The sequence below is a fragment of the Diabrotica undecimpunctata genome, chromosome 4 (genome assembly GCF_040954645.1).
Source record: "Diabrotica undecimpunctata isolate CICGRU chromosome 4, icDiaUnde3, whole genome shotgun sequence".
Classification (NCBI taxonomy): domain Eukaryota; kingdom Metazoa; phylum Arthropoda; class Insecta; order Coleoptera; family Chrysomelidae; genus Diabrotica; species Diabrotica undecimpunctata.
In genome coordinates, this window is record NC_092806.1 from 2,213,654 (window position 1) to 2,235,055 (window position 21,402).

Genomic DNA, 21,402 nt, shown 5'->3' on the forward strand with positions numbered 1-21,402 from the left:
TTTCAGAATGATTTCCGAAGTGAAAATCAAAATAATAAATATAAAATTATTTTAAACTTAAATTGTGGTTTATTCCCAATTAAAATAGTAATTGCATTACGATCATACAACAAAATAGCTTCAGAACTATATTTTTTTGATTATGGGGCCAAGATAGTTGTAATTATCTACTTATTCCAAAGTTTTCTTGATAACTGTTTTTTTTTTGATAAATTTTGCTTTAATATTTTTATCCAAAAAAAGAAAGAGTTGCTCTTATTATTTTTTTTTTTCGATAGACCGTTATCATTTATGTAAATTGATGTGAAAAATATATAAACTAAGAGGGGAGTATCAATAATAAAAACAAAAACATTATTATTCAAGTGCTTAACTTTTTATATATAAAGTTAAACCAACAATGTTCATTATTGTAAAATACAATTCTCAAACATGAAGACTACATTGGTTTTGACTCTTTTGTTTTGCGTCGGTAAGTAATAAATGTTTTTTTAATTATTAAATGTCGTAGCTGTGTTTATATCTTTTTTACTAGTATACTTTCCTTTTTATTTGTTAAGTATTTAAACGGATTTAATTACAAGTATGTAGATGGGCTCACAAGACTCAACAAAAATAGAATATGTAAACAGGCATCAGTATTATGCGCTATAACTAAAATTGTGACCAGAAAAAAACAAGAAATAAATGGTTGAAATACTTTTTATGTTACTATCTTTAAACATAAACAATGATTTTGTAAGGCTTCCGAATATAAATCACTAAGGTGTACAGCCTGTATAGTTCAGAGCACCAAGCGAAAGAAATTCACTAAACTTTTTAGTCTGAGCATATAAATGACACACCTTTTTTGTGGAATCAGCAACAATAGTGAATCGTAAAAAACTAATGAGGATATAACTAAGTAAAAAAGGGCTAATAAACAAATAGTACGTTTTAGTATATGATGTTAAGTAATATAATCGAAACAAGACCGGTAAAAATCAACCGAGGCATGGCACAAGGACACACAATATATACAAAATTATTTTCAGCTACCCTAGAAGCTATATTTAAGTCAATAGACTGTGAAAATAGGAGAATTCCTATTAACGGAAGATACTTGAACCATCTTAGATACGCAGATGATGTAGTACAAATAGTCGACACGTGGAATGCACTGAATACAATGATTGAGGAGCTACACACAGAATCCCTAAAAAATAAACTGAAAATGAATTTCAGCAAAACTAAACTAATGTCAAACAAAGATGACAAACCTATGATAAACATCCAAGGGACAGAGATAGAACACGTAGATGAATATACATATCTGGGTTAAAATGTCAATGTAAGCAAAGAAAATCAGACTACCGAAATAAGCAGACGTGTAAAAATGGGATGGGCAGCATTCAGAAGACTCTCATACGTACTTAAAAAAAATATACCTTAAAGACTGCGAACCAAAGTGTTTAATTACTGTATCCTACCTGTACTTATGGAGCTCAAACCTAGACATTCACTAAAATAAATAGGGAGACAATCAGAAAAACTCAGAGAGCTATGGAACGACAGATGCTGAGTATCTCACTCAAAGACCATAAAACCAATGAAGACATTCGTAATAGAACAAAAGTAAAAGATGCTATAGAATAGGCAGCTAAACTGAAATAGAAATGGGCTCGACATAACGAACGTCTTAAGGATGACCGATGGAATAGAGAAATCGAGAATTGGTGACCATATAAAGCCAAAATACCACGAGGACCAATGTGGAAACGTCTTACAAACAACGGGTAAATGGCGGGAATTAGGAGAGGCCTATATTCGGCAAATCCCAATAAATTAAAAAACGTTTTAGTAATTACAGCTAGAAACAATGAACTGATTATGTTGATTTAAGCGAAAAAAATTACCGCTAAAATATAATTGCTTAAAAATTTAAAGGTTATAAAGTGAATTTGGATAAATTTGACTTAACATTTGTCTACCAAACTTTACTTTGCTTTTTAAAATTAAATTAAAGAGTTTTTATCTATATACTCTCCACAGAATATATTAACATCCTAAAAGTGTGTACTATTCGCTGGCAAAATATTTAAATTGATTGTAATTTCGTATATGTGTGTATATGCATAATTAAAATTATGGTAGCCGATTGCCGAATGTATTAAATTTTATTACTTTTACAAACATAAACTCTGAGCTATACAGAACAATTTATGTATCTAGTTTTATTTAAGAGATTATTTATAAATAAACAGCTTACTTATGTTCTAAAATGGTTATTTTTAACTTATAATAAAAAAGTTCGAAGTGGGAGGCTGAATACCATAGTTAAAAAACTTTTACAATGTTAAATGCTTCTGCTGGCTAGTACTTTCTGTCAGACCCACACGTCGGCGGTGTTTTGAGTAAGGGCAAGTATGTAACCTTTCAGTTAAATCTAATAACATTGACATTTTGTCGCAAGTACTTAAGCATTAAGAATTGAAAACCAGCAATCTGATACCTTCAAAACCAGCAGAGGTGTACGACAAGGGTGCATACTATCTTCAGACCTGTTCAATTTATATAGAGAATACATAATGAGGAACGCACTCGATGGATGGAGAGGCGGCATCTCCATTGCAGGAAAAAAGATCTCAAACTTAAGATTCGCAGACGATACAACACTGATAGCAACATCTGAAGAGGAGATGTCGAGACTGATAAAGAGAGTAGAAACCGAAAGCAACAAGTGTGGGCTCAAGATTAATAATCAGAAAACAAAAATCATGATTGTGGACCACGCGAATATCCTCCAAACAACAGGCGCCCTAAATCAATTCGAGAAAGTAGACGAGTTCACGTATCTAGGATCTTCCTTAAGCAATGCAGCCTCCTCCCATGCGGAAATTCGCAGAAGAATAGGGATGGCTAAGAACGCGATAAGTCGACTGTCAAAAATATGGAAGGACCGCTCTTTATCCAAAAAACTCAAAATAAGACTGGTACGGACACTCATTTTTTCAATCTTCAGTTACGGTGCCGAAACATGGACAATAAAATCAGAGGATAGGAAAAGGATTGACGCATTCGAAATGTGGTGCTGGAGACGAATGCTACGCGTCTCGTGGACGGAGCACAGATCCAATCAGTCGATTCTCGAAGAGCTAAACATTCAGGCCAGACTCTCCTCTCAGTGTCTTGCAAATGTTTTAAAGTTTTTTGGCCACATTGCGAGAAGAGACAATGACAACTTAGAAAGACTAATTCTGTGCGGAAACGTAGAAGGACGTAGAGGCAGAGGACGCTCACCTATCCGATGGTCAGATCAAGTACAGAAAGCCACTGGAGAGACGTTTTCCGAGTCCATGAGAGCAGCCCAAAATCGCAAGAGATGGAGAGAATTGACAGCCCGCATTGTAGGAAATTACGATCCTCAGCAGCGAGGAAACGACGAGAGAGAGAGAGAGAGACTTAAGTTATTACTGATGATGATCTGATAGAACCAAAAAGGTTTTGAACAAATGTAATCCATTTTTGGATGTTTTTATTTAATGTTTTTTACCAACATGCTAATTGCATTGTATGCTCTTTATTAAATTGTAAGAATTATTTATTTTTAGGTCTTACCGTTTACGCCAAAACAACTCATAGGCCAGGCCATACCACCCATGCTCCCGAGCCTGACGAGTAAGTAAATATCATTAATTATAAATAATAAAAAAAGACATTATAAGTCGATTTATTCGGTAATTTGGCATTCAGTCCTTATTTAACATAAACAAATTCCAAGGTCAAGATTTCTTATCGCCTACAACATACGTTTACAGTAAGTACCTAGAATGGGACATGGCCGATGGCAAACAGACTCTGTGTTGTTCTTTTTGCACAACGGGGCACCACACTACTCCTTGAAAGTTCGTCAATACTTAAATTAACACTTTTGGATCGATGAATTGGTCGTGGAAGTAAGTTTGGTTAGCCACCAAGAAGTTCTCATTTTAATCCTTTGGATTTTTCAATTTGGTCGCAAATTAAGGCATTAGTTTACAAAAATGGAATTAATTCTCTTTTAGAATTACAACACAAAATGGGAGAAGCCACAAATTGAATTAATAATAATAGGTAAGGGTGATTTATTATTAAGAAATCTTTGGGAAACTGGATCGTAAAGTGTATTAACCTGGTCGAAATTTTCAACATTTACATTAAAGCTTTTTTTTCACCTTAAATGTATTAATTTGTTATTACTACACATTTACAGAATATATTTTTTGTTTTAAAAAAGATATTTAACTTTTTAGAAGAAGATTACTGGATAGCCGACGGAATTACGTAAATTAAACAAGAGTAACTTTTTTTTATAAAATTTAACGCTTCTCCATATTTTTTTATTATTTTACCCATTCTTAATCCGACAAAAAAATTTGCTTTGATTTACTAAACACAATCAAGTGTCACTAGCACCCTAGCACACTATATTTGTAATACTAAATTAGAGTTTAAATTAGCAATCCTCATGACCAAAAACGTAAAATTGTCAGGTTCCAATTTGACTCAGCCGCACATTTCTGATCGACTGAGTCGACGCCCTTATTTGTAATGTAACATTGGGCTTACAGGCATCTCCAGAATCTTTATCAATCGAGTCATTATAGTGAAAAGATGATAAGAGCGTCACGACTTTTTTTTTCTTTGCGATATACGACATCAAAGTCATGTATTTTTAAAATAGACGAGTACAAACATAGACAAGTACTGTGATCTGCTGGAATCAAGAAGTTCCTTCGGAATCTTTCTTTTATTTTTTCGAATTGTTCCAACAATTCTAATTTTGTGCTGCTCTAGTATGCGTTATACAATTTCGTAACTTATAAATCCATTATCCATGGTTTTATTTCTAGACGATCCAAACACAGGCTTACATATTCTTTTCACTAAATCGGTGATTTTAGTACTAACGCAATATGGCCTTCCGACGTATACATTATTACCGTGTAAAAGCATTTGGCGTCCACTAAGAAAAATACTTTTGTGCAATATTTGGCTGGTTTATTCGTGATGTACATGCAAAAACAGCAACGTCCACGGAATGTAAAAAGCATCTCATCTAATGTAAAGTAAGATACAGGGACGTAATTAGGTTTGCATTTTTTGCTTGCTTTGAAAACCCCAGTTAGGTATCATAGACCAATTTACGTCTTTATATTCACAGTATCTGTAGGTCTGGCTTGTTGCTGATCTGCATATTTGTTTCTTAGTTTAGAAATAAATATGTTTGTATTCTGTACAGTGGTTTTGATAATATCATTATCGATAAAACATTTCCAACACTTAAGTTAGAGAATCAACTGCTTGATGAGCATTTTCTTTTGACCTGGTAAGCATAAAATTATTTTTTAATTGGTTATTAATTAATAATTATTTTAAAATATTTTGAAGTTGCTGATTCCTCTTTTAATCCTTCCTCAAATTTTGTTACCAATTCTTTCTCCCATTTTTCTTCTGTGTCTGTGTTGTGGTCAATTTCTTCAGACCTGTCTGATTCTGGCTCGCTTTTTAAATCAATATTTTCTTCTTATACTTCATCACAGAGCTGTTGCAATCTTTGAATTTCTTCCAAATGAGGATCCATAACTGAAATCTGAAATAAAAGAAAATTAAAGGCAAGAATATTACTATATTTATATAATAAACATAGAAATTTAAATACTTACTCTATGTAGGTCATACTTCTCGTCTAGTTATACTGTCGCTGGTCTCACAGGCCCCAACCGACTACTCAAGGATTAAGGTAGAGTGGCGTAGAGTAAACTAATAAAATATTTTGTAGCTTCGAATATAAAATATTTTTCTCAAATTGTTGAAAAATATTGAACTGCCACTGCATAGCTGTTTCTATTGTCCGTGCGATAAAAATTTTTGTCAATCTGTTCACCACTGCATTTAGAACTAAGCTGTACTTTATTTATGCTATACATGATGTATTCAAAAAACTGTATTTTAAACATAATCATAAAGCCAAATATTTTTTACGTTACGTTTTGTTATTTTTTATACACACCGTATTTGATAGGGTAAACAAAAAATGTATTAGATTTAATAAATTTAAATAAATATATTTTTTTTCAGATTTGAGTGCGACTCCTGCATAACATTTGCAACTGTTATCAAGAATTACGTCGATGAGAGATTACCATTGGTAAGTTTCATGAGCAGTATTTTTACTATCAAGAACAAAATTGACTTCATTCTAACCAGTTAGATTGCTACAATAAAAAATGTCAGTGTAAGAAATAAATCTCAAACAAGCAGCGACCATAGAATAATAATTCGTCTTCAACAAGTATTTATGACGGAATTCGTTAAAACGCTGCATTTTGTTATGTAATTTATTATTATTTTTTATCAATATTATTATATCGTCTTAATATTAATTACTTAAAATTTCTCCATTGATAGACATAACCTCTAAGCTTAAACTGATCACCGCTTCACTGTAGATATTAAAGAGTAGTGGGACGAGCACGCAACCTTGGCGAACTTCTCTCTGTATTTTGATATCTCAAGTATTTAGGTTGTAAACTCATACATTAGCAGTTTGATTCCAATATAGATTAAATATAATCATTATATTACGAGTATCAATAGTTTTGATTTTTAATACATCTACCAGTTGTTACTGTTATTCCTCTGTAATTATGGCATTTAAGTCATATAAAGTTTCAATTACTAATAGTTTTCTATTCTTACAGGCCGAAGTTGAAAGAGACGCCGACAGACTATGCGCTGTTTTACCCGGACACTTAGGAGATTATTGCGAAGAAGAATTACTTCCAAGAGTTGACAGAATCTATGACTTGCTCCACAAAGAGTCACCCCAGGACGTGTGTGATCGTTTGGACTTTTGTTAGACATATAGTGTATATATTTAAAAAAGTTTAAAATAAATTTTTAAACACAATACTTTTAATTTTTTAATAATTAAAGTATCTTTTCTGTTATCAGTGCGGCGCGCTTCAGTAGGGAGCCACCACAACTCTGTTATTTTTTTCTACCAATACATTGTCATATCCTATGCATATCTTAGGAAGTTATTTATTAAAAAAATCAAGAAGAGCCAATGCAAAGTGTAGCGGTGCACATATATTATTAGTTACATAAAATAATCAGAAATAAAAAATTACAATTTAAAAAATAGATAACAAATAAACACAAATTTAAATACAATACAAGAAGATAAAATAAATCTTGATTAGTTTGATGATACATATTAAGTTATTTCTAATATCACTTTTCAAATTTGATTGAATATAATAAAAAATACATCATACCAATTAGTTAGTACCATTAGTACCATTATACCTGACTAAATTGTAATTTCTACAAATTTAAAAACGGGAAATTTAGATAAAACTCATTGGACGGTAGTATAATAAAAATATTGTGCCATGTGTCTACTTAAAAAATTATTATTACTTATAAAAGTGAGTTTTTTGTCTAATAACACTCCTAGGTATTTGGCCTCGTTTGTCCATTGTACTGGGGTATTTCCAATCGTTAATTCTTGGTTCGGTACACCTTTTTTTGTGACTAAATATTACAGCCTGTGTTTTATCTGGGTTTATGGCTATTTTCCATTTGATGCACCATCTTTCGGATCTATTAAGTGCTCTCTGCAGATGATTAGCTGCATGATTTGGATTTCTCCAGCTAACAGCTATTGCTGTATCGTCAGCGTAAAGACTCAACAGGGATCCTGGTTCTTTTGGCGTGTCGGCCGTATAGATGGTGTACAGGTAAGGCGACAAAACAGCTCCCTGAGGCACACCTGCCTCCAGGGTCCCGACTTCGGACAGGGTGGCCCCTGTCCGAACTCTGAACCTTCTGTTGGCTAAGTATGATCCAAGGAGGCATGTCATCGCCTCGCTGTATCCCATAGAGTTCATTTTATATATGAGTCCATCATGCCAGACCCTGTCGAATGCTTTACTGACGTCCAGAAATGCTGTTGCCGTGTACATTTTTTCGTTATATCCTTTAGTTGTGAATTCGGTGAAACGTAGAACTTGTAGTTCGCATGAATGTTTGCTTCTGAATCCAAATTGTGCTTCTGGTATGATGCCTAATGCTTCCGATTCTTCGTTTAGTCTTTTTAATATAACTCTTTCCGCTATCTTGCTTATTGATGATAATAAGCTGATAGGTCTGTAATTTTGCGGAAAAGTGCCATCTTTCTCTGGTTTTTTGATCATAATGATTTGTGCCTCCTTCCATCTGTCTGGAAAATATCTTAATTTGAGCATGTTGTTTACAATGTTCGTTATGTAAACAATAGCTTTGTTGGGTAGATTTTTTAGTGCCCTGTTTGTGATGTTGTCAGGTCCTGGGGCTTTTTTGGCGTTTGATAGCTTTATTAGCTCTTTAATCTCTTCGGGGGATGTATGTGTTATTCCTATTCTGCCCTTTCTTGTCTTTAATCTTCTAGCTGTTCTTTCTATCTCTTCTTCGAAGTCTATGTCTTCGTTGGGATTTTCATTATTTCTACATGCCCTTTCTAATTCGTCCTTTAGGACTTCTGCTTTGTCTCTCTTCGTATGAACAATCCCGTTTTCTCCGTGCAAGGGAGGTATGGGTTTCTTGTCCTGTCGGAGTATCTTCGATAATTTCCAGAAGGCGGATTTGTTTGGGTCTAATTCTTGGATATAGTTGTCCCAGCTTTTGCTTCTATGTTCTCGTAATTGTCTTTTAACTTCCCTATCTAGCTCATTTGCAATCCTCTTTAAGGGTTATCATGAAGAAAGGCAGTATTTGTTAACCTTCTTTTTTTGAGAACATGTTGCTGACTCTTGTTACGTCAACATCTTTTTGTCTTAATTCATTAAGAATTAATTCTGTATTCGTGCTTGCGGATAGCCCTTTTAATATCACCCTCTTTAGTTTCTCACTATCTATTGGGTAGGCAATGTACTCTACCTTCGGTGTATGTTCTTCTAGTATTTTAACTACTCCTAGGTAGTCTTCCCTGGTTTTTGTATTTATTACAATTGATCTGCCAGATCTGGCAAACTTATTGTCGGAGAATATACCTTGTTTAGCCGTTTTTTGCAGGATCGCTTGATGTTCTGCGACCGTCTTTAAGATGATCGCAGGAGGTTTAGGTCTTCTGACGTTAACCTCTGCAGGTATCTGAGGGGTAGCGTCGGTTTTTTCATCAACTTGGGGTTCTTTTTGTGTCTCCAAGTTTTTCTGGGCTTTTCTTTGCTCACTTCTTTTCTGGGTGTCTTTAGCGGCTTTAGTGAGCGCTTCGTCGTTCCTTTTTTGAATCTTTTGAGTTTGTTTTTCAACAACACTCAAAGATTTTTTAGGTTTCTCGCTACTGTTTGTTGGTTTCTCAGTAGCGGTGCCTTTTTTTACTTTTTCTTTTTTTGGACTTTTGTCCATCCTGCTTCGTTGTTCTCCATTTCTTTTTTCTGTGATTTTTGTTCTTTTGGTGCTCAGCTTCGTTTGGGGGCGGAGCTTCAGTTGGCTCAGTGGCCGGGCTAAGTTCCTCTTCGGGGGAGACTTCCATTGTGGTAGAGACACTATCGTCCGTTTCCACTTCGCTGTTGTCTTCTTCTTCGTTCGGGATGAACGATTCATCATCAGAGGTTTCTTCGATAATCGCGGAATCAGGGGTTAATTTCGAAGTAAAATCGTTGTAAAGCTTAATCGCTGAAGCAACCGTAGGGGTGAGTGACTCGGGATAGTCACCATCTTCTTTTTCTTGTGATGTCACCTGCGTGACATCACTTTTTTGGGGGGGAATATCACTCATCGTGCCGTAAGGCAGTGAACATAAATGTTCGAGACTAAAAATTGGAGTTTACTACTCAGACGACTCTGTTTTTGTCTTCCCGCCAAGCCGCTGCCTGACGGTTTTCCTGGGTGTCGTTCCAGCAACCTCACGGTAGTTCACTCCCCGATTTCTCAGGGAGGGATCCTCTTGACGTTTTTCTCACCTCAGAGGCAGGAGCCGTTTCTGTCCGACTTAGATTTCAAAAAACTAAGCCTTACAGTGTCATACCTGTCGACCCACTGAGGTGAACCCGTATATTTCGCTAACACGAAGCTATTAAAAAGCCTCCGCGAGGAGCCTATAAAGGCAACCCCTCGAGGTTTAACTTAAGAGTAGCCTCGCATCCGCTTTTCGCTTTGAATGTAGACAAAAGCCCATGCAACTCTCGGTGTCTTACTCACCGGGAGCTAAAAAGCTCCGTTGCGGTCAGGTCGATTGCCCCTACCAAAGCACACTTCGCTGCTTGTCGCTCTTCGCTGCGCGTCTGCACCGTTCGACTGCTGGAGCCGAACTGATTACGAATACTCGCACAAGGACATGTAAACACTTATGTATCATAACAAAATATGCAGGTGCTGTTCCATCGTTCGCGCACAATTCATGAGTGCTCATGCCCCTCTTTTATTCCATCCAAATATAGAAGCATAATAAACGCACATATTTTATGAAAATCTGTTGCCGGACAATCTTTTTCCAGTTTATACGATTTTCGCATTTGTATGTTGTACGATATTTTCTAGAGTACTATCAGGAAAATAAAATATTTCCAACAATCCATAATAGTACAACACTTTGATTCTACTGCTGTTATACCTGGAATGAATAACAGTATTTTGTCTTTTTGTTTTTGATACAGGTTTTGTCATTTTATGTTTTAATCAAACTGTACCATCTTTGCCAATAAATCTTGAGGAAACTGTAGTTATTGCTATAGGCTCGTCTTTTTCCATTTGCTGTCGCTAGTTCTTCTTACATGACCATACCAATTTAGTCTTTTTTGTTCTTTATATATTAGTATGTCTGTTTCTATTGATCTACTTTGCTTTATTTCGTCATTACTTCTTCTATCCATGCTTGTTACTCTGCAGCATCTTCGCAGGCATTCCATCTCTGTTGGCACTCTGTGGCAACAGAAAATTCTTCTTGTGGTTTCTTCATCATAATATAACTGAGGTCTTCTTGGTCTTGTACAATCACTAGTGATCGTCTGCAAAGCTTAACGTATATAGGTATTCGTTTCGCACCAGTACTCCCATGCCATTGCGCATTTTCTTTTCCATATGTTATAAGTATAAGTATCTTTTAAATAGGGTTGAAGATCTGGAACAACCTTGCAGGAGCCCTTTTGTTGTGGTGAAGTCTCCTATGATTCTTGTTCCCATTTTAATGAACACTTTATTTTTTTTATACAGAGCTTTTGTAACTTCTATGAGTTGCGTCTGTATCTCTAATTTGTACATTGCTTTCATAGTTCTGACCTTGGTACAGACTCATACGCCTTAACGCCAACATAAACTTTTAAATTAATTTACTGCTAGTGTTTAAATAAACTTAACTCACTAGATTCTCGACCCCATTGGTGATATTAGATATTAAGTAAGTTTTACTTTTAGCTTCTTTATTATTATATATGAAGTCTCAACGTGTTGTTACCGAAGTCCTTATAAGTAGATATGTCGTGGTATGCGCAGGGGTACACAATAATTTAAAAAAAGGTTGATTCCTGTACAATATCTATCTGGATATACATTTTACTTTACCCCATTAAGCTTTAGAGGGAAGACTTTTAATAATTGCTACTATTTCTTCTTTACCGGCTTCTTGTTAAATTTAAAATTAAAGGTGGTTGCCTATCTATGTCTACAACTAAATTTCTTTCGAAAACCACCTAGCCGCACTTCTGGTTTTAACAGCTTTTGTAGTTATCTCACATATCGTTGACATCTATAAGATTTTTCATATTCCATACCCGTTAAAAGATCATAATTGTATCACCGAATATTTTCGATGAAAATTTCTAGAACGAAGCAAATGGGAATGAACGAAGAGAATTAATTGAATCAGCTGTGCATGGTTCCAATGATTATGATAATGAAGGATATTGTTGATCGTTATAAAAAGGAAGAAAATAGGTTATAATATATATGTTACAATTTGAATAAAGTCAACAAAGTGCTTGATTATAATATTTTCAGTGCATTTACAATTTATTTATATTTAGAATATAAAATAATTATTTTACAGATTCATAAAACTCAAGTAATCTAATTTTTTTTTCTAGTTATTCCAATGTTATAATATAATATGTTATTATCGTTGCAACAAGTCCTTCAAAATTATCACTATTGAAAGTAAAATTAAAAAAAAAAAAATATCACTACTCTAGCTAACAATGGCTATTCAAAGGTCGTTATTTGCTTTTGTATATAAAGCCTAATCAATAAAGCCATTGATTATTGTGAAAAATAGTTGGCATAGTTCGCAAACATGAAGACTACTTTGGTTTTGGCTGTTTTGGCTTGCGTCGGTAAGAATAATGTTTATATATCTTCAAGTATTTGTACCTTTATTTATTTTTATTTGCATAGTGTTATTTCTATTGTATTTAACTAAATATTTGATACTTGTGTGAAGGTAACTTTAATTCTTTCTGTGATGTTCTTCTTCTTTTCGTGCCACTCCTAGCGGAGATTGAAAATCATCATGGCCACTGCGACTTTGTTAGCAGCGGGCCTAAAAAGTTCAATCGAATTACACCCGAACCATTCACGTAGATTACGAAGCCACGATATTTTTCTTCTTCCCACACTTCTTTTGCCCTTAATTTTGCCCTGCATGATATTTCTTAAAAGTTCGTACTTTTCACCTCTCACAATGTGCCCCAAGTATTCCATCTTTCTAGTTTTTATCTCATTTAGAATTTCGCATCTTTTGTCTAAAGTTTGGAGTACTTGCGTGTTAGTGACGCGGCCCATCCATGATATTCTGAGAATGCGCCTATAGCACCACATCTCGAAAGCTTCGATGTTTTTTGTGGTCAACTGTTTTAGTGTCCAAGCCTCTACTCCATACAACAGGGTAGAAAAGACATAACACCGCAGCATTCGTATTCGTAACTTTATATTGATATCACGATTGCAAAAGAGTTTGCGCATTTTATTAAAGAATGATCTAGCGATTTCTATTCTACATCTAATCTCTTTTGTTTGATCAGTATCGTCTGTGATCCAAGCACCTAGATATTTATAACAGGACACACGCTCAATCGTTGTATTGTCTATTACAAGATTAGCTCTGATGTTCTTTGATTTCGTGATTACCATAAATTTAGTTTTTTTCAAATTAATTTTCAAGCCGTAACTGTTACAGTATATATTGAGACTTTGAACGAAATGTTGTAGTTCTACTAGCGTTCCCGTTATTAGAACCGTATCGTCAGCATACCTTATATTGTTGATCGTCTCACCATTTATTATCAGACCAAGATCTTCTTCCTCGAGTGCTTGTTCACAAATAGCTTCACTATACAGATTAAATAAAAGTGGACAAGATGCATCCCTGCCGGACTCCTCGACGGATTTGAATTTCTTCTGTTAGCCTACCCTCAACCTTCACATTTGCTGTTTGATTCCAATATAGGTTGCATATAATTCGAATATCTCGACTGTCTATATTTTTCTTTATTAGAATTTGTCTTAGTGGTTCATGTTGTACTTTGTCAAAGGCCTTTTCGAAATCAATAAAGCAGGTGTAAATTTCTTGGTTCATATCTAAGCATCTCTGTAAGAGAACGTTCATTGCAAACAGAGCCTCCCTTGTACCCAGCCTTTTTCTGAATCCCATCTGAGTGTTACTGATGTCTACGTCTAATTTCCTATAGATCCTATTATGGATTATTTTCAGGAACAGTTTTAGAGCATGACTCATCAAAGCTATCGTACGATATTCGCTGCATTCCCTTGTATTTGCCTTTTTTGGCAGTAGTATAAAGGTCGAACGGAACCATTCCCTAGGTATTATTCCAGTTCTATATATTGTGTTTCTGTGTTCTGTGATGTGCTTATCCTAAAATAGCGATTATGAGTCTCTTGTCCGGTTAAAGTAATTGAGTAGAATTTTCTTTTTATTTTTTAATCAACTCACATTTTAATGATATCGGTTCTTTAAGCATTTTTTTTTCTTTTACAATGGGTAGGATTAACCTGGCTCACTAATTCTCTTCTTTTATCCGGGCTTGAAACCGGCTGTGGGCATGAACGCGGTTTCTGATCTACTTAATCTACCCAATTCTCGCGCTCGTAACCCCCAGCAGAGTTGGAGGTTATAAAGAAGATCCCAACAATTATAGAGGTATAACTCTGCTGAACACCACACTTAATCTTACCACAAAAATCCTAACCAACAAAATCAATAAGCTAACAACTTTATTAGATGAACAGCAAGGATTCAGATCCGGAAGATTCTGCGTAGAAGCCGTATTTGTACTGACAAATCGCAGAAAAGGCCATCGAGTAAAATAAAGCAGCATATCTATTCTTTATAGACTTGAAAGAGGCTTTCGACTGCATCCAAGTCGAAGACGGAATACACCTACTATATAAAAGAAACGTACCAATCAATATTATACAAACCATCGAAAACATCTACTTCCATAATCAAATACAGGCAAAGATAAATGGAAAACTAACACAGTATACCACAGTATACCACTGTATACCAGTACAAAGCGTAGTCAGACATTGTGACTCGTTAAGCCCACTTCTCTTTAATATAATATAGACGAAATAATACAAGCAGTACGTTAAGGTCATGGTTACAGAATGGGGACCAAAGAAATCCAAATAATATGTTATTAAGACGACGCTGCATTAATTGCCGATACAGAACACGAGCTCCAAAGAACAGACAAAAAATACAATATAATAATATTAGCAGAAAAAACCAAATATATGACAACATCTAAATACCCAGTACGACGTAAAATCAAAATTAATGGGAAAATAATAAAGCAGAAAGCAAGGTTTATATATCTGGCAATAGATATAACTAGTTACGGAGATGTTGAAGAGGAAGTACGACAACAAAGCTTAAAAGCAAGTAAAGTGGCGGGATCTATAAAGTACTTTGTAGAAGCACCTTTTTGCATTAATCTATAGTTTTTTGGTCACTCTTTCTTAATTTTAATATAGTATACCGTTGCTTTATATACCCTAGAGTATAAAATTAAACTGAACTGTGTTGGTAATTAAAAATAAAAGAATTGTTCATAAATATACAGCTTTTTTGTATTCTAAACCAATTGTTTATTTTTAGGTCTTTCCGTTTCCGCCCAAAAAACTGGGTAAGTATCACTGATTAAAACTAACAATTTATTTTATGAGTAATTCACCATTCCTGTTTAACACCAAATAATTCCGCACATCTATGCTTTTGCATAGATACGCAACAAATATAAATTGCAAGGTAAACTATTTTTGATGTCCTTGAAGCTCTTAATACAACTATAAAGCGAGAAACAGTACAATGACTGCTAGAATCCAATATGTTCGATCACGCAAATTCAATACAAAGTTACCGTCTATCAGCACCGAACATTCAGGAATCTTGCAACACCAATTGCGACGTACTAGAGCAGAAAATTCAGCAAGTGTATTTATTATAAATAAAGCATCGCTTTTGCCTTAAATATTATAGTCTCGCATAAGTTTATAAACATTAAATATCAAACTCTTCGATTTTACTAAATCTTCTTATACCAGATCTTCGCTGCACTACTTAATACTGAACAAGGAACAAAAGAGAAAGTCATCTGATCAAAATTTTTTGCAGAGATTATAATTACAGGCTTGCTAAAAATTACCTGAATAATCTTCTAAATCTTAATTTTTTTTACTGTTTCAGCATTGAGTGTGACGCCTGTAAAGCGTTTGCAAGTGAAATCAAGAAATACGTCGAAAAGAATGTGCCATTGGTAAGTTAATTATACCTTATTATAGTTGTGCTCATGTAACACCAGTAGTAACCCACCTAATCACGAATCACAGTTTTTAATGAACTGAAGAGGGTTTCAACCAACTAAGGCGAATCTGGGTCACACTGAACAGAATTAGAACAAACTGTGGCAGGTGCTCAGATTCACTTTTAGGTGGAGCAAAATACCCTTTTTAAACTGTGACTATGGTGCTGACAGACAAACCGTTAAACATCTAGTGGAGGAATGCCCAATCAGATGCTACAGATCTTCTGTAGGACTGGCAATCCGTCCGAGTTTTTAATTGCGATCAAAGGGTCAACTCAATATATTCGTCATCTAAATTTTTGTTTCTAAAAATTAATTACTATAATCTACTCTTTGTATTGTATAACACAACTTTACATTGTAAAACTTAAATCTGATATAGTTATACGCTAAATAAATAAATAAATTATGTAAAAGAATTATATAATAAGACGATATTATTAAGTTCGCCTGATCATAGCAATTAAAAGTATATACAGAAATACCGATGCCCCAACCAATATTCAATAGTTTTAAAGTAAATAGTAAATATAACTTATTCGCTGTCAATATCCCAAACACACACACACACACACACAAATATAACTAGGGATGCTACACAAGTTGTGGGAACTACAGAAATATCGATCACACAAGTTAATATATGGAACGATTAAAAAAATACGAGACAATGATAAGACTCTGTAAGACAGTGATCACATCTACTCTGTTATATTTATAAGTTAATGATATGATTTTAAAAAAAACGCCAATATATCTTTATATATTTATAATAATTAATAAAATACTTTGCTTTCTTACAGGAGGAAGTTGAAAAAGAGGCCAAAGCACTATGTGATATGTTACCAATAGAGCAACTGAAAGATTTCTGCGAGAAACATTTAATTCCAGAAGTTGATAAACTATACGAAGAGCTTGATAAAGAAACACCGGAAGATGCCTGCAAATTGTTGGAACTTTGTTAAAGACAAATTAAGGAACTAGTTCTAGTATAATTTATTATAACAAAATTGTAATAAAAAGTTTAAAATAAATTTTTAAACAAGTTATTTTCATTTAATTGTATAATAAACATAAAATATATTCCTCTTTTGATCAAGGGTACCATCTTTTTCTGAATATGAAGAAGTCTTCTGTGATTTACGATGATAGAAGTGGCAATAAGATCTACAAATAGCGCCTCGGATACCTGGTGTCTTTCATACCAGTCCTAGATTTGTTTTAGTATTTGTGATGTGCCTGATCTTCTCAGTCCATAGCAACTATATTATTTTATAAGTTTTTCGTGTACTGACCACACTTGTAAGGTTTTTTTCTATAAAAGTAGGTACAAAGAACCAGATATGACTAAACAAACAACTACTAAAATTAATCCAAAAAATAATAAAACTAAACAGAATTCATTAAAAATGGAGATCAAGCATCCTCATACTTCTTTTTAAAAAGCCAGACAAATCGGACCCAAAAAATTACAGAGGAATCAACTTATTAAATACAACACTTAAATTAACAACTAAAGTGATAACAAAATAAACTGAATGAAATTATAACATTAGCACAAAAACAACAAGGTTTTAGGTCGGAAAGATCATGCACCAACGCTATATTTATAATAAGGAAAAAGCAAGAAAAATTATTAGAATACAACAAACTGGCATATCTATGTTTCTTAAACCTTAAAAAAAGCATTTCACCAGGTCAAATTAAAGGATTTTATCCACTTATTGTACGCAAGAAAGAAACCTTTAGGAATAATCAAAACAATCTAAAATATCTATCAAAAAAACACAATAAAAGTAAAAGTAGAAGAATAACTAACTAATCTTATTAAAGCTAGCAATGGGATAGGATAGGAGATTCCCCTAGACCACTATTGTTAAATTTAATTATGGATGCAAGAAAAAATGTAAGAACTAAAAAGGATACCAAATGAGAGAAAAACAACTTAAAATAATCTGCTATGCCGACGACGCAATTATTCTCTCAAAGTTAAGATGATTTACAACATATGCTGCACCAATTTAATATTATCGCCAGAAAATTTAACATGTTAATTACTCCAAAAAAGACAGAATACATGGTATATAGCATTTACTAAGAAGTTTTTTGGAACTGGAAGGTCAGATAATAGAACAAGTGATGGAGTTTAAAATATCTAGCAATCACATTATCTAGCTATGGAAAGCTCAAAATAGAAAACTCTTTCTGTTAGAGATACATTGTGTACAAATGTGTTTTTAGTGACGTAATGTGTGACATATTGTGCCAAAATGGCGTGTGGAAAAAATATATTGCTGAAAATTTTGACAAACCTGGAAAAGTATGTTAGTCATTTACAACAGAAGAATTTGATGCATACTTAGATATTCTTATTAGAGCAGGAGTACGGCATTCGAATTCAGAGCACTCGAAAAATTTATGGAAAACAGACTATCATCCTTTGTACCAAGCAAGTATGGGCATAAATCGCTTTTGGAGCATCAGCAGATTCCTACGGTTTGACAATGACAAAACGCGTGCAGAACGTTTGCAAAATAATAAAGCTGCAGCTATCACAGATATATTCCATCTCCTCATTGATCATTTACATCGTAACTAAGTACCGTTGGATTGTCTTCGAGTGGATAAACAGTTATTTTCTTTTAGAGGTAGGACACGTTTCACGCCATACATGCCAGCAAAACCTGCCAAGTATGGCGTCAGGGTTTTGTGGATTTGTGATGCCAATAATTCGTCTTTACTTACTGGAAAAATTTATACCGGAAAAATTTAACTATACGTGAAACTAATCAAGGTAAACGTCTAGTAAAAGATTTGTGTTATCGATACAAACATTCTAGACGAAACATAACAATGGATGCCAAATGGACGAAACATAACAAGAGATGGTTGTGCCAAATAAGAAAAAAAGCGTTATCTTGCTGTCAACAATGCATGACAATGATAATTAAGTGGCTTAAAAAATAATTATAAAATTCAGTTTTATAATGAAACTAAAGGAGGCATAGACAACATGGACAAAATGGTTTCTCATTATTCCACTAAATGCAGAATTTTGCGTTGGCCAGTAGTCTTCTCTTATAATATTCTAGACGTACTTGTTAAACTGTTTGTTCAGGCTGTTAGGCTGTTGCCTTCTGAGATTAGTTCTCGACGTTTCGCCAACACTTATAAGCGAAACAGTAACATCTCCAGATGCCAACCCCCTAGTGTTGGCGAAACGTCGAGAACTAATCTCAGAAGGCAACGGCCTAACAGCACGAATGAACAGTTTAACAAGTTAGACGATGGCAGTGAAAGCCTAACGCATTTTATCCTAGACGTAGCTTACCTAGCAATCTATACTAAGTGACATAGAAATCCGAACACCCAGTTTAAATGATTTTAGTTCAATAAAATATGGTGTAATTTATTTATCTTACTGAAAAAAATAAGTGATACAGCTTTTAGCCTTATCAGTTGGAGATTCCGGTTCTTATACTTTTTGTTTTTAAATTCACTAACAATCTAAAAATAATTATTTCAGCCGCAGTAGAGATCCAAATTTGGCGGATTGTGGTTCTTTGACATTCTTTACGATTTGTTACGATGCCTAGATTACGGAGACCTGTACGATTTAGTCAACTTAGTGAGTTTATTAAGGGCCGTATAATGGGACTTCGGAAAGCTGGACTTTTTTTTCGGGAAGTTGCAGTTAGAGTGCAAAGAAGTGTAGACACCGTGGTTAGGTGTTGTCAGGCATGGCTTCAAGAAGGCCTTACGCAAAGAGCAAGGGGCACTGGACGCCGCCGTAGAACAACAGACCCTAAAGATCGCGGCCTAAGATTATTGGCTTTAAGAGACCGTTTCTCCACTACCAGCTTCATTGCAAATGAATGGTTTGCAGAACACGGAAGATCTATTGCCATGCGAAGTGTTTACCGACGAATAAGAAGTTTTGGCCTGTTTTCATACCGACCACACTGGGTCCACCCTTTAACTCCAGAACACCGCAGTAATCGCCTTCAGTGGTGCAGAGAACGGTCACTCTGGGATCAGAAATGGAACAGTATTGTCTTAAGTGACGAGTCTCGATTTTGTTTAGGCATGTACGATGGTCGAGCGAGGGTTAGAAGGCGACGTGGTGAAAGGAGGAATTTACAGTTTTTTGTTGAAAGACATGTTCATCACACTGTCGGAGTTGTGGTTTGCGGTGCTATAGCTTATGATTCCAGGTCACCTTTAATCTTCTTCAGAGGTAACATGAACGCGCAGCGTTATATCCAAGAAGTTCTAGAACCCCACCTTTTACCCTATCTTGACACCCTGGCAAATCCAACTTTCCAACAAGATAATGCCCGACCACATGTTGCAAGAGTCACAATAGACTTCTTTCAACATAATGATGTCCCATTGTTAGCATAGCCACCAAGATCTCCCGACTTATCCCCAATTGAGCACGTGTGGGAGATGATGGGTAGGAGATTGCTCAATTTGCAACGTCCTCTTCAGACTTTACAAGCACCTCGAGAGGAGTTGGTGGTTGCCTGGAATGAGATACCACAAGAGGACATTGACCACCTAATCAGAAGCATACCTAGGCGCGTTGGAGAATGTGTAATACATCGGGGTGCATCCACACATTAATAAAGGTAAAAGGGCTTTAAAGCAATGCAATCATTTTGAAATTTTAATCATTTACTTATTATGTTTCATTAAGTACTTATACAAAATTTTATTAAACTAAAATTATTTAAACTGGGTGTTCGGATTTCTATGTCACTTATTATATTTATACAGAGAATAATCCACAAAGTTCTACTGAAACTAGTAAGCGTAGAATTTTTCTATAATACTTAGGAAAACAATTAGTGATGCCTGCAATTTCTATTAGATTTGAAGTACCAAATGTATATCGAATTTTTTTATCAAGGTCAGGAATTAAGTGTATGTTAGGAAAACCTCTACCTACATATTCAAGAAATACAGCAGAGTTATTACCTCTTCGAGGTTCTACTTCACACCTATAATTGTTGGAAATTGCTACATTTGTATGTCTTTAGTGAAAAAAAAGGCTAAGATGGACAGGAAAATCGTGTAATGTTTGTAATCGTCCACTATGTAACAAACACTCAGTAAATATAAGTAAGTGCGGACAATGTGTTTAAAATGTAACTTTTATTTATGTTTCTATATCACTTTTATTATAAAAGAACTAGACACAGCTTCATGATTTACTAAACATTAGTGTTACCCGGATGCCACGGATGCCATTTTTTCTTTGATTTTTATTATAAATCTCTTCGTTCTAAATAATTTTAGAAAAAATTAGAAGCTGAAATAAAAATATTTATATTATCGCCAATGATTTACATAAAACAATTACCAAGGATATCCAGGTACCTGGTTATAAACACATAGGTTAAATCCCTTTTGCTACGCACTTTTCTCAGTTTATTAAGATTTCTATGTGTTTTTTTTAAGCCCACTCAAATTTCTTTGCAGTAATCAAATCTGAGATTGATAATGGTGCCAATATAGTTGCAATTTTTTATGGTTTTACTTGCTCAAAAGTTTTCTTGTTAACTGTCAACCTTTT

General features: G+C 34.5%; 1 protein-coding gene and 1 long non-coding RNA gene across 2 annotated transcripts; both read left to right on the plus strand.

Moving 5' to 3' along the window:
* Window positions 1-324: 324 nt before the first annotated feature.
* LOC140439037 (uncharacterized) lies at window positions 325-6,933 on the plus strand. The gene is made up of 4 exons (XM_072528676.1): window positions 325-472; window positions 3,591-3,657; window positions 6,100-6,169; window positions 6,723-6,933. Exons 1-4 carry the CDS (start codon window positions 433-435, stop codon window positions 6,879-6,881), a joined length of 336 nt encoding a protein of 111 aa, XP_072384777.1. The 5' UTR covers window positions 325-432; the 3' UTR covers window positions 6,882-6,933.
* An 8,160-nt stretch (window positions 6,934-15,093) lies between these two features.
* On the plus strand, window positions 15,094-16,871 carry LOC140438067 (uncharacterized). Its single transcript, XR_011950435.1, has 3 exons — window positions 15,094-15,146; window positions 15,707-15,776; window positions 16,628-16,871. It is a non-coding gene; the product is annotated as an uncharacterized lncRNA (long non-coding RNA).
* The last annotated feature ends 4,531 nt before the right edge of the window (window positions 16,872-21,402 follow it).

What these genes read in the sequence shown, in the direction of transcription:
- LOC140439037 (XM_072528676.1), top strand. Translation starts at nt 433, where the DNA reads ATGAAGACTACATTGGTTTTGACTCTTTTGTTTTGCGTCG. An exon ending in GACTCTTTTGTTTTGCGTCG is followed by an intron (nt 473 to 3,590) that starts GTAAGTAATAAA and finishes ATTTATTTTTAG; the next exon opens with GTCTTACCGTTTACGCCAAA. An exon ending in CATGCTCCCGAGCCTGACGA is followed by an intron (nt 3,658 to 6,099) that starts GTAAGTAAATAT and finishes ATTTTTTTTCAG; the next exon opens with ATTTGAGTGCGACTCCTGCA.